This window comes from Palaemon carinicauda, chromosome 13, assembly GCF_036898095.1.
Source record: "Palaemon carinicauda isolate YSFRI2023 chromosome 13, ASM3689809v2, whole genome shotgun sequence".
In the NCBI taxonomy this organism is placed as follows: domain Eukaryota; kingdom Metazoa; phylum Arthropoda; class Malacostraca; order Decapoda; family Palaemonidae; genus Palaemon; species Palaemon carinicauda.
In genome coordinates this window covers 7,370,915-7,385,401 of record NC_090737.1, presented here as the reverse complement: position 1 = coordinate 7,385,401, position 14,487 = coordinate 7,370,915, and the positions used below count along the sequence as shown (strand labels likewise).

At 43.5% G+C, this 14,487-nt stretch overlaps 1 protein-coding gene across 1 annotated transcript; it reads right to left on the bottom strand.

Moving 5' to 3' along the window:
- Nucleotides 1-8,381: 8,381 nt before the first annotated feature.
- On the bottom strand, nucleotides 8,382-9,347 carry LOC137652567 (uncharacterized). Its single transcript, XM_068386055.1, has one exon. The coding sequence runs from the start codon at nucleotides 9,345-9,347 to the stop codon at nucleotides 8,382-8,384; it is 966 nt and encodes a 321-aa protein (XP_068242156.1).
- Nucleotides 9,348-14,487: the final 5,140 nt, after the last annotated feature.

The window sequence follows — 14,487 nt, the reverse complement described above, 5'->3', positions numbered from 1 at the left end:
TACCTTAGTTTATCTTAAAACTTTTCCAATGTCCTTAAATTGGGAGCTAGTGAAACCAAAATTACATTATAAATATCATTACCTTTAAACCATGGAAATTACCTCAAAATCAGGTAATTACCGTAAAAGTTTAAACCTTGAACATGAGTGACGAGTTCACCAGTCTAAAATGATTATACAATTTTCACCCAGTGCTGCACAAGATACGTCATAATTATTACTGACAAGCTTAACATTTTTGTGAAAATTTCTTTCACCAGTTAATGGCTCGTGCAATATTTGTATGTATGCAATATGGATAGAACAAGACTGAACTGACTTAAAAGTCCCCAGGTGATAATAAGTATTAGCCTGTGATACCATTCCACTGCAGGAAGGAAAAGGCAGAAATATGACCCAGTTACTTACTGTCATTCTCCATAAACTGCTTCCAGCCGGTGGCACAATATCCTCAATGCAGCACTACAGATTCTTTGAATGTTTTTATTAACCGAGCTGCTTTGCTCTGTGACTTCTAATTTTCATTTGTGCCCTTAAACCGTAGCATACTAAGTTGTGCATAAGTTTTCATAATGTTTTCAGAAACAAATTCTTAGGGTGAGCTGTGAAAGTAGGATTGCAACTCCCTGATACTTTTAAATTTCCTTATAGCAACCACCTGATTTATGATGAAATGTCTCCTACATGTAGGTAACTTTGGTCAGATAAAGCAAAAGACACTAGGAAGAATAATTGCCAGACTTGCTCTCTCCTCCCAGAGCAGGTAAACCCATTTGTAAAGCATTTTTGTATAAGAAACATTACTTAAAGTTAAATGGGTATTGGATATGATTAATTTTACTGTAATTAACCCTGAGAAGTATCTTGGTTTATATTCATAACTTACAGCTTTACATTTATTTTCAAGCTGAAATAGTGATTTGTTCCTACACGTTTACAAAACTTTCATCCTTTGTAATATGGAATGTCTTCAACAGAGCTGGAATGACCATTGAAGTAGTCAATAAGGGAGTTAACGACAGGTGATAAGCAGGAGCTAGTATCCCCACCTGTGAGACTTCACTTTTGTCTTCACCTTGAATGAGTAGAGACTTGCTGATGCTGCTTAATCATTGTTGTTAAAACTTTTTCTCATACTTTTTAGTTTTGATGGTTGATATTGACTTTTTGTTAAACAAGGAGACTGGTTAGTACTTTATGCACCTAATCGAGGTTGCTGTTCATTAAAGCCTCTGGGATGTGCACCTGTCTTGCCTTGGAGTATTTCTGGAGCAGGGTAGTTTTTTACAGGATTCATAGAGTTTGAGATGATCACTGCACTCCATGTCTTGGAAGCTCTTGTTTACAAAACGTTGATTACGAGTGACCTAAGAAGGCTTGTCATCTTTAGGTCGTGTAGACCAGTTCTTGAGGTCTTTTTGAGGGAACTGACAGCCCAGTGCCAGTGACCTTAGTGGTGGGTTCCACAACCCCCCCCCCCCCTCCCCAAGGCCCAAAAGGACAGGTAATGGCTCAGTCTCCTGTGATTTTAAGGCACTGGCCTGGTAAAACCAGAAAAATTACACCCTGATCCCAATAGCACCCCTATTCCTATCACTCCTGTGTCTGTGACCCCAGTCCCAGTGTAGGTGTTGCAAGTGCCTGTCATTTCCCCTGTGATAGTGTTTCCCTGTGTTGCAGCTCTTGTCGGTGTTACCCATGTGGTTTCTCACCTCAGGAGAGTTGCTTCATTGATGGTTGCTCAGACTTCGACTTCTCTACTTGCAGAGATTAAGAGTAAGAAGCAAGTTTGCTCCTCTTCCTCTTCCAATTCTGGTTCTGACACTTCTAACAAGATGAAGAGAAGAAAAAGTCAAAGAAGTCCAGGATGGCTAGTAGCAGTCACAAGAAAAGGGCTCTTGAATACACCACTACCTCTTTTGGCAGGTGTTGATGAGATCCAGGTAGTCCACGAAACCCTTGGCTACACACGTTACCAAGTAGGACAAAGGTGCATGGTACTCCTTCTGTTGTTTGCGTTGAAAGAGCTTGGGTACCCTCCACCTTTCCCACCTGGACATGGGACTGCTGTTCCCCTCTCTGAACAGGGTACTGTGGTATCTTGTGTCCAGAGAATGGCAGTTCTCAAGGTCTTCATTACACGCACCCAACTGCCACTGACGGGGTTGAGGCGCCAGTACCCTGTGTATACCTACACAGGACAGTGCCACCCTTCCACCTCAATCGACAGAAGGAAGATTACCCAGCACTTCTATCATTGCTGTAATCAGCGTTGGAGATCTATCCCCGTGTTGTTTGCTGTCTTGGTATATTTTCAACTCCATTTTCAATGCTGGTTCTGTCCTTGAGCCTGATTAAACACTTGTATTTGTGAGGATGATGTAGATCCCCAGAGCAGCCTGCTGCATTCTCTATCCTCGTAGGGTACGAGAGGACTCTGGTTTCTCCTGCCTCACAAGTACTGGAGCTTGGCCTGATACTGACGGAAAGAGAAACCCTAGTCAAAGTGTTCCTTTGTGAATCTCCTTGCATTCATTTATGAGTTCAGTTACTTGGGTATGGCAACCTTGGTGCTGCCATCAGACTTAGTTATTGATCGCTCTCAAGGGTCGAGACCTGCTCCGGAGTTGCCATGGTGAGATCTTGCTACAGCATTTTGACCTTGGATCAAGTTGATGATCAGATCTATGGATCTGAGAACTCTCTCGCTTCCAGTCCATCAAACAAGCTTTTACCCAGTTCCCTCAAGGCAGAGAATGTTCTGTCCGTCAGTCTACTTCTTCATCACCCCTTCAGATGTGCTCATTATGCTCACTGTTTGGGGCCCTCTCCATGGAGAGTTGCAGGACAAAAAGTACCTCTTCCTTTGCCTCTTGAGTCATTAGTCATGGAGTCTTCTACCAAAGCCATCCTCCAAGTTGTCTTTTGGCTTGACCAGTGGTCAGACACAATGACACTTTGTAAAGTTAATAGGGTTATCAACCCTAAGTCTGTGATGTACAAATTTTATGCTGCTAGAGGAAGGCAGCCACCTTAGTACACCAGTCAGTCAGCCAGCTAATGGGCTAACTAGATATTTTATTAAAGGGGAGGAATGCTCGGTGTTCCCATTTTAAAATCAAGTTAGTCCAAAAATGGCTCTTGAAGTGCTATAACACGTCAGTGCGAGAGGCCACGTCTCTTCTTTTCAGGAGTTCCGTGCAGCCCGTGGAGGAAAACTGCTTTTCAGAACTCCCTGATCCATCGCTCTCTCCGTCAAGGGCTCTGGTCCTTCATGGGTATCTGCTGCGAAACCTCTGCGTGGGTCCATGCCTGCTGGGTTGGTGGTAAAGAAGGTCGCTGCACCTTTCTCTACACCCTGATCAGAACCACCTATGACCTCCATTGCTCAAAGGGTTCTTGTGCAAGCACATCCCTTTCAGGGAATCCAACCTAGTCTAGGTGGAAAAGGTGGTAGAGGGAGGAGAGAAAATCAGAGACCGGCATTCCCTCTCCTGCTGCCCATAGTAGGGGGATGAACTTGTGGTATATTTATTACTGAAGGATACTATGTTTTGCTCTTGTCTTCTTCTCTGGTTTGTTACCTAAGTTTGATATGAGTGGTGTCCCATCAAGAAAAAGAATTATCTTACCTTATTGCCTTATGAATTATCTCCTTAGTAATTTTGTGGCTATTGGAACCTTTCTTTATGGCTTATCACTTCCACTACTAAACTTTTCAAGTGCCATTGTGTATGGGTGAACATTGAAATACAATAAAGTTATAAAAGAAGTTAACGGAACTTTTTTTTTTTTTGCGTGTGCAAACTAAGTGAGAGGTACCAGTAAACTGGGTCAGTATGCTTTAACCCATACAGTTTTTTTATATATCAATAGACAAGGATTGAATGGAAAGACTCAATTTTTAAATGCAAAATATGGGGTTTTGAATTATTATTCTTCTTTGATTATACTCGCTGACCATAGTTGTTTTGGCTAATTTTTTCATAGCCGGAAGCCTTTCCTGCCGCCAACCTTCCCCATTTACCCAGGATTGGGACCGGCACCAAGTTGAGGCTAGCTTGCCCCCCTCAGTGGCTGGGTTGGTTTTGTATATATATACATATATATATATATATATATATATATATATATATATATATATATATATATATATATATTTGAAACTTAAATCTTTCCTTTCATTCACTATTTATTGACAATATATGCTTTGATTTTTCTGAGACAGAAAAGTAAAACGGAAATTTATATTTAAAACATTTATTTCATTTGGATCTAGATGAAGAAATGACTATGTTCCATCGCATTCGTTTGTACTTAATTGTAGTAAAATCTAAGATTTGTGTATAATATAATAGATTTTACCACATGAAGGAAGGAACAAAGCCTGGCAAAATCTGTTGAAGGCTCATACATATGTTGGCAAAGACCTTTTATTCACGAACATTCCAAGAAGGATTAAAACAATGTTGGATACATTGACAATGCCAAAAATGCAAAGAGAGAAGCTGAAGGGAAAAATAGACTATGTCAATGATTGTGGAGTGAGGGGAAAGGTTTCCTTAAAAGATATTAGATTTATACACACATGGGAAATTCTAGTATGTTGATCTGCCAAAAGGACTCTGTAAAAACTATAAAGAGCGTAAGCGTTCCTCTGAATCCACAACCCAATCAAGCAGATAATTTAGTCTTGAAATGAGTCTACACCAAGTTAAAGAGACGCCCTGAATATCAGAGACGAATCCATATATATATATATATATATATATATATATATATATATATATATATATATATATATATATATATATATATATATATATATATATATATATATATATATATATATATATATATATATATATATATATATATATACATATATATATATATATATATATATATATATATATATATATATATATATATATATATATATATATATATATATATATATATACATATATATATATATATATATATATATATATATATATATATATATATATATATATATATATATATAAAGGTTTCATTGTATATTATTACATCTCAATGTATCCTAGTATTCCAACTACTTTTTCTTATAGGATAAATTACGCTCCCTTCGAAAATAACACTCGTTCCCGTCGCAAATGAATAGTTACAGAAATATATATACATCTATATCCGCCGATAATGGGGGACCCCCAGTGGGAACTCGGGGTTTTGGGTGGGGAAAACATACTGGGGAATCGATATATAACCGTAATTCAGTCCTTTTCTTCTCTATACATTTCTTTCTGGTATTTATTATAACCGTAGAAAAAGACAAATCAGTATACCTGGATATATTTGGGAGGAGCCGTTTCAAAGGTTAATTCTTGTAGTAATACAGTAACCAGTGCTGCCAACGCCTGATGTAGATTAAATGTTAGAATTCCATACCTGATGTAGATCAAATGTTAGCGTTTCATTCTAACATTAGCACCCATTTGTTCGTTTGTTCGTTCGCCCTATCTTCCGTCCTTCGCTTATATAACCCCCCTTCGCAGGAGTTTCTCTTCATTATTACTCTTTTTATTACCGTATTATTTTCTCATTTTATATTCCCATTCAATATAATTTATCATACATTCCATTTTACCTTCCTATATTGGGTTTATTTGTTTTGTTATTTCCTTTCCCATTTGTTCGTTTCACCAGTTTCCGATCTGCGCATATATCCCCCCACCCCCTGCGCAGGAGTTTCCACTCCCCCTTTTACTCTTTTTATTAGTGTTATTTTCTCATTTTTTATTCCCATTCAATATTATTTATCATTCATTCCATTTTACCTTCCTATATTGGTTTTATTTGTTTGGTTATTTCTTTATCCCTTCCCGGTTTCACATAAATACTTACCCTGGACTAGTTTTTTTTCCAGTTAATTCTCGGTATGATCTCCTCATTTTATATTCCCATTCTCTATTATTTAACGTTCATTCCATTTTATCTTCCTATATTGTTTGTAATTATTTTTGTTGGTTAGTTCCTTTTCTCTCCTCTGTGTCTTATAAAACTTTTCTTTTGTCTAGTTTCCGTAATTAGTTCATTCATGTTTTCTCTTTTGTTCGTTGTTTTTCCCTTAACCAATCATCACTCTAGTCCTATTCAGATATCTCCCTACCCCCCCCCCTTCCTTTATCTCTGTATGCCCTGTTTTCCGACCCATTGTTCCCCTGCCTTTCCCGTTTTAACCTTTGACCTAGTTACTCGTCCTTCGTTACTAGTGCGTTTTTTTTCCCGTATTTTGAGATGGAACATATTATAGAAACTTGTACCGGTTGCAGCATTCCGTATCTAAAAGCAGTGGCTCAATTCCATGGTGATTTTGGTGATAATTCAGGTTATATTGATCATTTTCTTAAATCTCACAATGTTATTCCTCAACGTTTAAACTGCCCCAACCGAGTCCAGCAAGTTTCGACGTTTCCTTCATAAAAGTAAGTCATTCCCCAATAGTCATTATTCGTGTTTTGTGACCGGGGTACTTCTAGGCAAGGTTAGGTGGGTTTGTTAGGTTCTGTGGCCTTTCTGTACTTTTTATATATTTCGTACCACTTATATGGAGAAATTATTGAATATATCTGAGGAGATATTTAGCAGTTCTAGCTCTAGTAATGCCATCGTGTCGTATACTTTTTTATAATAAATTTTTCAAAATCAGATTTTCGAGTCTGTGAAGTGTACCATTAAATTACGTTTTCTAAAGCTATAAAGTTACGTATCGTTTTCTCTTATATATCTATTAGATACTAAAGCCGTTTTAAAAAATGCCTTTGGAATGCTGATCATATTTCAACTAGTCTATCTAAAGATCAATCAGGTATTTCCTTGCAAAAAGGCAAGGTATTATTGAAAGGATATATATATATATATATATATATATATATATATATATATATATATATATATATATATATATATATATATATATATATATATATATATATATATGTGTGTGTGTGTGTGTGTGTGTGTGTGTGTGTGTGTGTGTGTATGTATATGGGGGAAATTTAATGTTATTCTGCGTAAATATTCATCTGTATACATATGACTTCAGTATATCAGATTAGCGTTGTAAAGAATTGGTCTTCAGTAGGATTTATTCATATTATTATTATTATTATTACTTGCTAAGCTACAACCCTTGTTGGAAAAGCGATAATAATAATAATAATAATAATAATAATAATAATAATAATAATAATAATAAAATTTTTCAGATAACACATTGAAATCAAAACAAGTAATGAAAAACTCTTCAAATTATTTTTAACTAATTCTTGTTGCTTGTGATTTCTCACATAATAATAATTATAAGTAAATGCACAGTATATTATGATTATAGAAAATTCCAACAGTATATACAGCCAATAGCTCAGATTAAATTGTGTCGAGAAGTGCTTGGAGAAATTATTTCCGATTTAGGGAAATTTTAGAGCTTGTCTAGGGATATCTTTGTCTTGTGGGGTAAAAAATCAGTCTAGAAGTTGTCCTAGAGCCTAGACTGTGTGTCGTCACTCGAGTCATAGACACAGTTGAGTTATGGTGTGTCAATTAACTAGTGATCGTGTTAGAAATGGAGTTGCAGGTATTTATAATTCAGGTTAGAGATGGGATTAACTAGTGATTTTATGTCGTACTAACTTTTCTTTTCATTAGCGTAAAAGGATTTTTAGAGAGTGGTGAGTTCAGAACTGTAGGCTACAAGTTAGATTTTCCAACGTCTATTCGGAATTACAGTAGGCCTACTGGTATTTAATTACGTTTCGATTTTATTTGGGAGACATAGGCTATTCGTGTGAGATTCATTTCATCCTCATCGTCATCATCATCCCCTACGCCTATTGACGCAAAGGGCCTCGGTTAGATTTCACCAGTCGTCTCTATCTTGAACTTTTAATTCAATACTTCTCCATTCATCATCTACTTTACGCTTCATTTACAAAAGGCGTTAAATTTGGTTGAACATTGTTGGAATCTTTTTGGGGTAGTAAGCTGTTCTTAAAACTGTTTGGAACAACAGTAACTATGTCTGATCTCGGATCAAGTAAAGATAAGCACCCTCATAACTGACTAGTATAGAAAAGCACCCCCGAATTTGTGCAAGTAAAGAATAGCACTCCCATATTTGAGCAAGTAAAGATAAGCACTCCCTGGTCTTGAATAAAAGCAAGTAAAGATAAGCACTCCCATATTTGAGCATGTAAAGATAAGCACATTATTATAATCATGGTTTAAACTTTAAACACAATAAATTATTTTGAAATTTTATTGATATATGAAATATAAAATGAAATATACAACACTGAAATAAGATGTCGAGTCCAGAAATCAAAAATACTTGTAAAAATTTAATTAAAATAATACTGTCTTGCTATAGTTTCACAAAATCTATGAAACTTGTCGTTCTTGTTACGTTCGCTCCACATGAATTCATGCAAATAAGAGTTCAAAAATTCTCGTTTACATCCTATCATCCGTTTTATTCTTATTTTGTGTTTGTTCCAGTAGCTCTCTACTGCTTGTGTATGAACGCCTGTAGTCCTGTCAACAAAATTCACGGAGTGGTTAACTGTATGATGCGTATATCCAAGGTCCCTTTCAATGTTCCTGTATGCTTTCCATTGATCACTGTGAATAATTGTTCCAGGCATAACTACTTTCCTAATTATCGGCAACAGTGTTTCGGCATTGCGCGAATCAACAATCTCCATATAACCCAGGGATGGTGATGAAGTAGGATCTACTATTCCAAATACCCATAGTGGATTCTGGGGAGAACGTCCTCTATGGTGCTTTGGTTTATGGCTAAAACAAGATTCATCAATTTGTACCGTTGTGCCTGGTCCACCAAGCTTGATAGGGTTCCTTTCAAAATGTTTCAAGCAAATTTCACGAAAAAAGCTGAACATGTCAATAACTGTCACTTTTGAAACATTCAATAACTGTACGGTCTGCAAAACACTCAGTTCCTGACACCAGTAGAAGATTCCTTCAATCCACTTTTGTAAAGAAAGCTTTGAGCGATAAAAAAACGAATCTTTGCGAATTGATTCGTAGTGCTTATATTTACTGCATTCCTTAACTTGGCACTTCCAGACATATTTGTCTTGTATTGAAGAACGTTTTGTCCACTTCATTAAAATGCTACAATGAGGGTATTTTAGTTCAGCTCTCAAAAGTTTCTGCTGCTTCATCCAGTTAATTGCAGGAGTCGGGTCCTCAACCAACAGTGGCTTAAGAATTTCTTCATACAGAGAACGGTCCATGTTAAGGGTTTCTCTCAAGACTTTATACGACTTTCTGAGGTATATCATGCTAAAAAGTAAAATCTATCCGAACAGCAAAAATTATATACTCAAATAAGAAGAGAAAACAACTCGTTAATGTAACTATTTAAACTATTCAGAAGAGAAAACAACCTGTCAGAACATAAATAATCTATCAGAACAGCCAAAATGATATCCTCAAATAAGAAGAGAAAACAACTCGTTAACGCAACTATTTGAACTATTCAAAAGAGAAAACAACCTGTCAGAACAAATTAAATAATTTTGAGCAAGTAAAGAAAAGCACTCCCGAAATTGTGCAAGTAAAGGAAAGCACTCCCATATTTGAGCAAGTAAAGATAAGCACTCCCTGGGCCATGCAGGGGTGCTTATCTTTACTTGATCCCTGATCTCTCTCTCTCTCTCTCTCTCTCTCTCTCTCTCTCTCTCTCTCTCTCTCTCTCTCTCTCTCTCTCTCTCTCTCATTTTCCAGATAGAATATAATGAGATTTTATCCTGGTTATCCATGTTATATTAAATATGAATGAGGAAGATAAATGAGATGTATTTGTTGTAAGATTTCAATTCATAGTAGCCTACACACGAAGAATTCTGATGGAGTACCTGCAGTAAGATATGTTTTCCCATGGCGGGCAGGCGCCAAGTGAGTGGCACTGTGCCGGTTGCAGAGAGCAACAGCATCAGTCTGTACCTGAGGACGCATTAAACTACATGTCTCCAGCATCGTGTATCTCTTGTCCTATCTTGACATCCAATATGGCGCAGTGATTATCAAGGACAAACGCGACCCTCACCATGCCCTTCCAGCGCCGCTCAATGCAGTCCACCCCAAGGGCCGCACGCCCTGTCGTCCCCCGTGGACTTGTCCCTGCCCTGCAAGAAGCCAGGCAAGCCATGGCGGCACAGCAACATATGATCAACGCTCTCCGTGACCGGCTTGCGACACATGCTACCCCTGCACCTCGTGTCCCCGCGTCTGCAGCCCCGGAGAAGTGCGAAATTGAGCTGAAGCCCGCTGCATTCAGGTCCTGGAGGAGGTCGATGGAATGCTGGATCGAACTGTGCAGACTACCGCCCCACGAGGTCGTCCACCACATCAGGCTATACTGCACACCCCCTCTGCAACGGGCGCTAGATGCCAGATTCACGTCACAGGAATGGGGCAACCTCACCGCTACGGAAGCCATGGACTTTATTCGCGATATTGTGTTGCGTTCTACAAATCGTGCCGTATTATGGTCGGAGTTTTTTAACGCGGTACAAGGCCCAGGAGAAAGTGTCAGTGATTATTTTTTAAAGTGTTCTCAGAAGGCCACCGATTGCAATTTCCAGTGCCCTCAGTGTCAGTGCAATCTGGCTGAATATATGTTATTACCCAAGTTAATGGTGGGCCTAAGCGATGAGGCTATGCGCCGCCATGTATACCAGTGTAGCAATGATATCAATAGTGTTAGTGCCCTTAGGGCCAAGTGCTGTGCATATGAGGCGGCCCGCGTCGACGCTGCTGCTCGCCAATGCAACTGGAGGGAATCTGCTTGTGCAGCTGGCAGCGAAACACCTGAGGCAGATCATCCAAGTGCAACCGTCGCTGGCACAGGCAGGGGTCCCCCACCCCCCTCCTGCGGGAACTGCGGTGGGCGCCATGCCCCTGGTAGAGCTTCATGCCCCGCTAAATCCGTCTTATGCAACGGGTGCCACAAGCAGGGCCACTATCACAGATGCTGCAGGAAGTCACAGGCAAAATCGGCAGGATCCCCGACGGATGTGTCTAGTGCTACGTCTAGTGCTGTGCTTGTTGCAGGCGCCAACCTTGCCCGCCACCCAGTAGTGGAGGTGACAGTCGTGCACAACGATACGGGAGTGCGAGTGCCAGTCACCGCCGTGGCGGACACTGGGGCACAGGTATGTGTGGCCGGGCCCTCCTTGCTATCGCACCTCCAAGTCCGCCCAGCAGTTCTCACACCCCGGGCCGGTTTGCGGGATGTGGCAAACCTTCCCCTGAAGTGCCTTGGATCTGCCGTGTGCCACGTCACCCTGCAAGGTCGCACCACGGAGCAGGACGTGTACTTCGTGCAGTCGGCAAAGCACCTCTTTCTGTCGTTGAACGCTTGCAAGGATTTAACGCTGATACCCAAGGAATTCCCCTATCCCTCCCCCGCGGTGGCACACGTGAGCCTGTTCGATGGCACAGCCAGGCGGGCCGCCCAGGTACCACCCCGACCTGCCGAGGTGCCCATGCCACCCCAGGAGGAACATGCGGCCAGGTTGGAAGCCTGGCTCCTACAACATTTCGCTACGACGACTTTCAACACAGCCAGGAAACCACTACCAGTGATGCAGGGGAAACCGCACCGTATCCACCTGCTCCCAGGAACTACGCCTTACGCATGCCATACCCCAGCATCAGTGCCGAAACACTGGGAAGAAGAAGTGAAGGCCCAGCTCGAAGAAGATGCCGCCCGTGGCGTTATAGAACCGGTACCCGCTGGGCAGCCAACCGAATGGTGCGCCCGTATGGTGGTCGTCGCCAAGAAATCAGGACAGCCACGCCGTACAGTCGACTATCAGCGCCTCAACGCATCTTGCCTACGGGAGACACATCACACCCCTGCCCCATTCGACATGGTGTCCGGGGTTCCTAAGCACACGTTCAAGACCGTGGCGGACGCGTACTGGGGATACCACCAGGTGGAGTTAGACGAAGAAAGCCGCGATCTAACCACATTTATTACCCCCTGGGGAAGGTTTCGTTACCGTCGTACACCCATGGGGCACTGCTCCGCTGGCGATGCGTATACCAAACGGTTTGACGACGCCATCCAGGATATCCAGAGGAAATACAAGTGCGTGGACGACACCTTACTCTACGACGACAACATCGAAGGGGCCTTCTGGCATGCCTACGACTTCCTCGAAACATGCGCAGCCAAGGGTATCACGCTTAAGCCGGAGAAATTCCAATTCGCCAGAAGGGAAGTAGACTTCGTGGGCTTCAACCTGGGCTGGGAGGCCTACAAGCCAACAGAGGAACGTTTGGCGGCCATCAAGAACTTCCCGATGCCACGTCAGCCCTCTATCACCGACATAAGGGCTTGGTACGGATTTGTCAACCAGCTGGCGCCATTCCTCGCAACAGCCCCTATCATGAATCCGTTCAGGGAGCTCCTCAAAAAACCAACGGGGAAGGCAGTGTACTGGGACGAGGCACTCCACACCAAATTTCATCACGCCCAAGATATGATATGCCAACTAGCGAAGGACGGACTGGCCTACTACGACAGGAGCCGCCCCACAGCAGCGATCACCGACTGGAGTAAAGAAGGCATAGGGTTCGTCATCCTTCAACAGTACTGCTCATGCAGCTCCGCCAATACGCCCTTTTGCTGCACGGGTGGGTGGCGCCTGGCACTATGCGGCAGCCGCCATCTCACCGCCGCTGAAGCTGGCTACGCTGCCGTGGAAGGGGAGGCCCTTGCCGTAGCCTGGTGTCTCCAGAAGGCGAGGCTGTTCTTGCTGGGGTGCCCCAACCTCACCGTTGTGACGGACCACCGCCCGTTAACCAAGTTACTGGGGGATCGTGCCCTCACGGAAATCTCGAACCCCCGCCTTTTCAGGCTGAAGGAGAGAACTCTGCAGTACCGATTCAGGGTCAAGTACCTGCCAGGGAAGCGTAACAGCGCGGCGGACTTCCTGTCCCGATATCCCGCCTTAAAGGCCGATCCCAGCGCCTACGACATGGACCTCAACGAAGACCTCACCGACACCATGGCGGCCGCCGTCGTGGCAGCAGTGGAGCACGACAGCTGTGTCGTGGACGAGGCGAGAGTTAGGCACGCCGCCACCATCGACCCCGTGTACCAGCTGCTCACAGCCAGAGTCCTGGCCGGGGACTGGGCCGATAGGAAGTCCCAGGAAATTGCGTGCCTTCGGCCCTTTTACAGTGTCAGGGAGAGGCTGGCCGTTATCCAAGACTTGGTGACATATACGTTCGAACAGGGCAACGTTCGCCTAGTTATCCCGGAGCCTCTCCGTCAGCAGGTGGCTGCCAACCTACACGCGGGGCACCAAGGCCTGGACTCGATGCAACGACGAGCGCGCCAGACGGTATACTGGCCTGGACTCGAGGGGGACCTGCAGTATCACCGATCCTCGTGTGAAGAATGCGATGTACACGCACCATCTCAGGCCGCGGAGGAACTCATTATCACGCCGCCCCCAGAGTACCCCTTCCAGATGACGGTTGCAGATATGTTTCAGCACGACGGACACTCGTACATGGCCTACGCAGACAGGCTCACAGGGTGGCTGGAGCTCACCCACTTCCCCCACGGAACCTCCTCCTCCCACATCAAGACTCAGCTACGTCGCTACTTCGCCAGATGGGGGGCCCCGGAGCAAATTTCCACGGACGGTGGCACCAATCTGGCAAGTGAGGAAATGGGGGAATTCTTCAAGTTATGGGGCGTGTCTGTGCGTCTGTCATCCGCCCAGTACCCGCAGTCCAATGGCAGGGCAGAGGCCGCAGTCAAGATTGGGAAGCGGATAATAATGGCGAACACGGGCAGCAGCGGCACCCTCGACACGGACAAGTCCTCTATGGCTATCCTGCAGTACCTCAACACCCCCCTCCGCAGAATAAACAGGTCACCCGCTCAGATGGCAGCGGGCAGGCAGCTCCGAGATGGCGTACCTACGGCTCGCTGGCACCTCACGGTAGACAAACACTGGGGGGCAACCTTACGGCAGAGAGAACGTCAGATGGCCGACAGTGGTGCTGCCCTCACCAGGACTGGACCGTCCAGAAAGCTTCCAGCCATCAACCCGGGATCCCAAGTACGAGTGCAAAATCAGGCCACTAAGCTGTGGGACCGCACCGGTACCGTAGCGGAAACGCTCCCATACCGACAGTACCTAGTCAAGCTAGACGGCAGCGGGCGCCTCTCCCTCCGCAACAGGAAGCACCTGCGTCTCACATCATCGGGGCCCCAGCCTAGGCAGGCCACACCCGCTACGCATCCAGCCACGCCCACGCCCGAGCAGCTACCAGGCAGTCACCCCACGCCCAGCCCACATGCAGCACGGAAGCCACGCCCATCACGGTGCACTAGAAGGCCGGCGTGGATGGATGACTACATGTGATCATCGTACATTACAGCGGCACCTGCAT

Coding starts and splice junctions, on each gene's coding strand:
- LOC137652567 (XM_068386055.1), bottom strand. CDS start 9,347: ATGATATACCTCAGAAAGTCGTATAAAGTCTTGAGAGAAACCCTTAAC.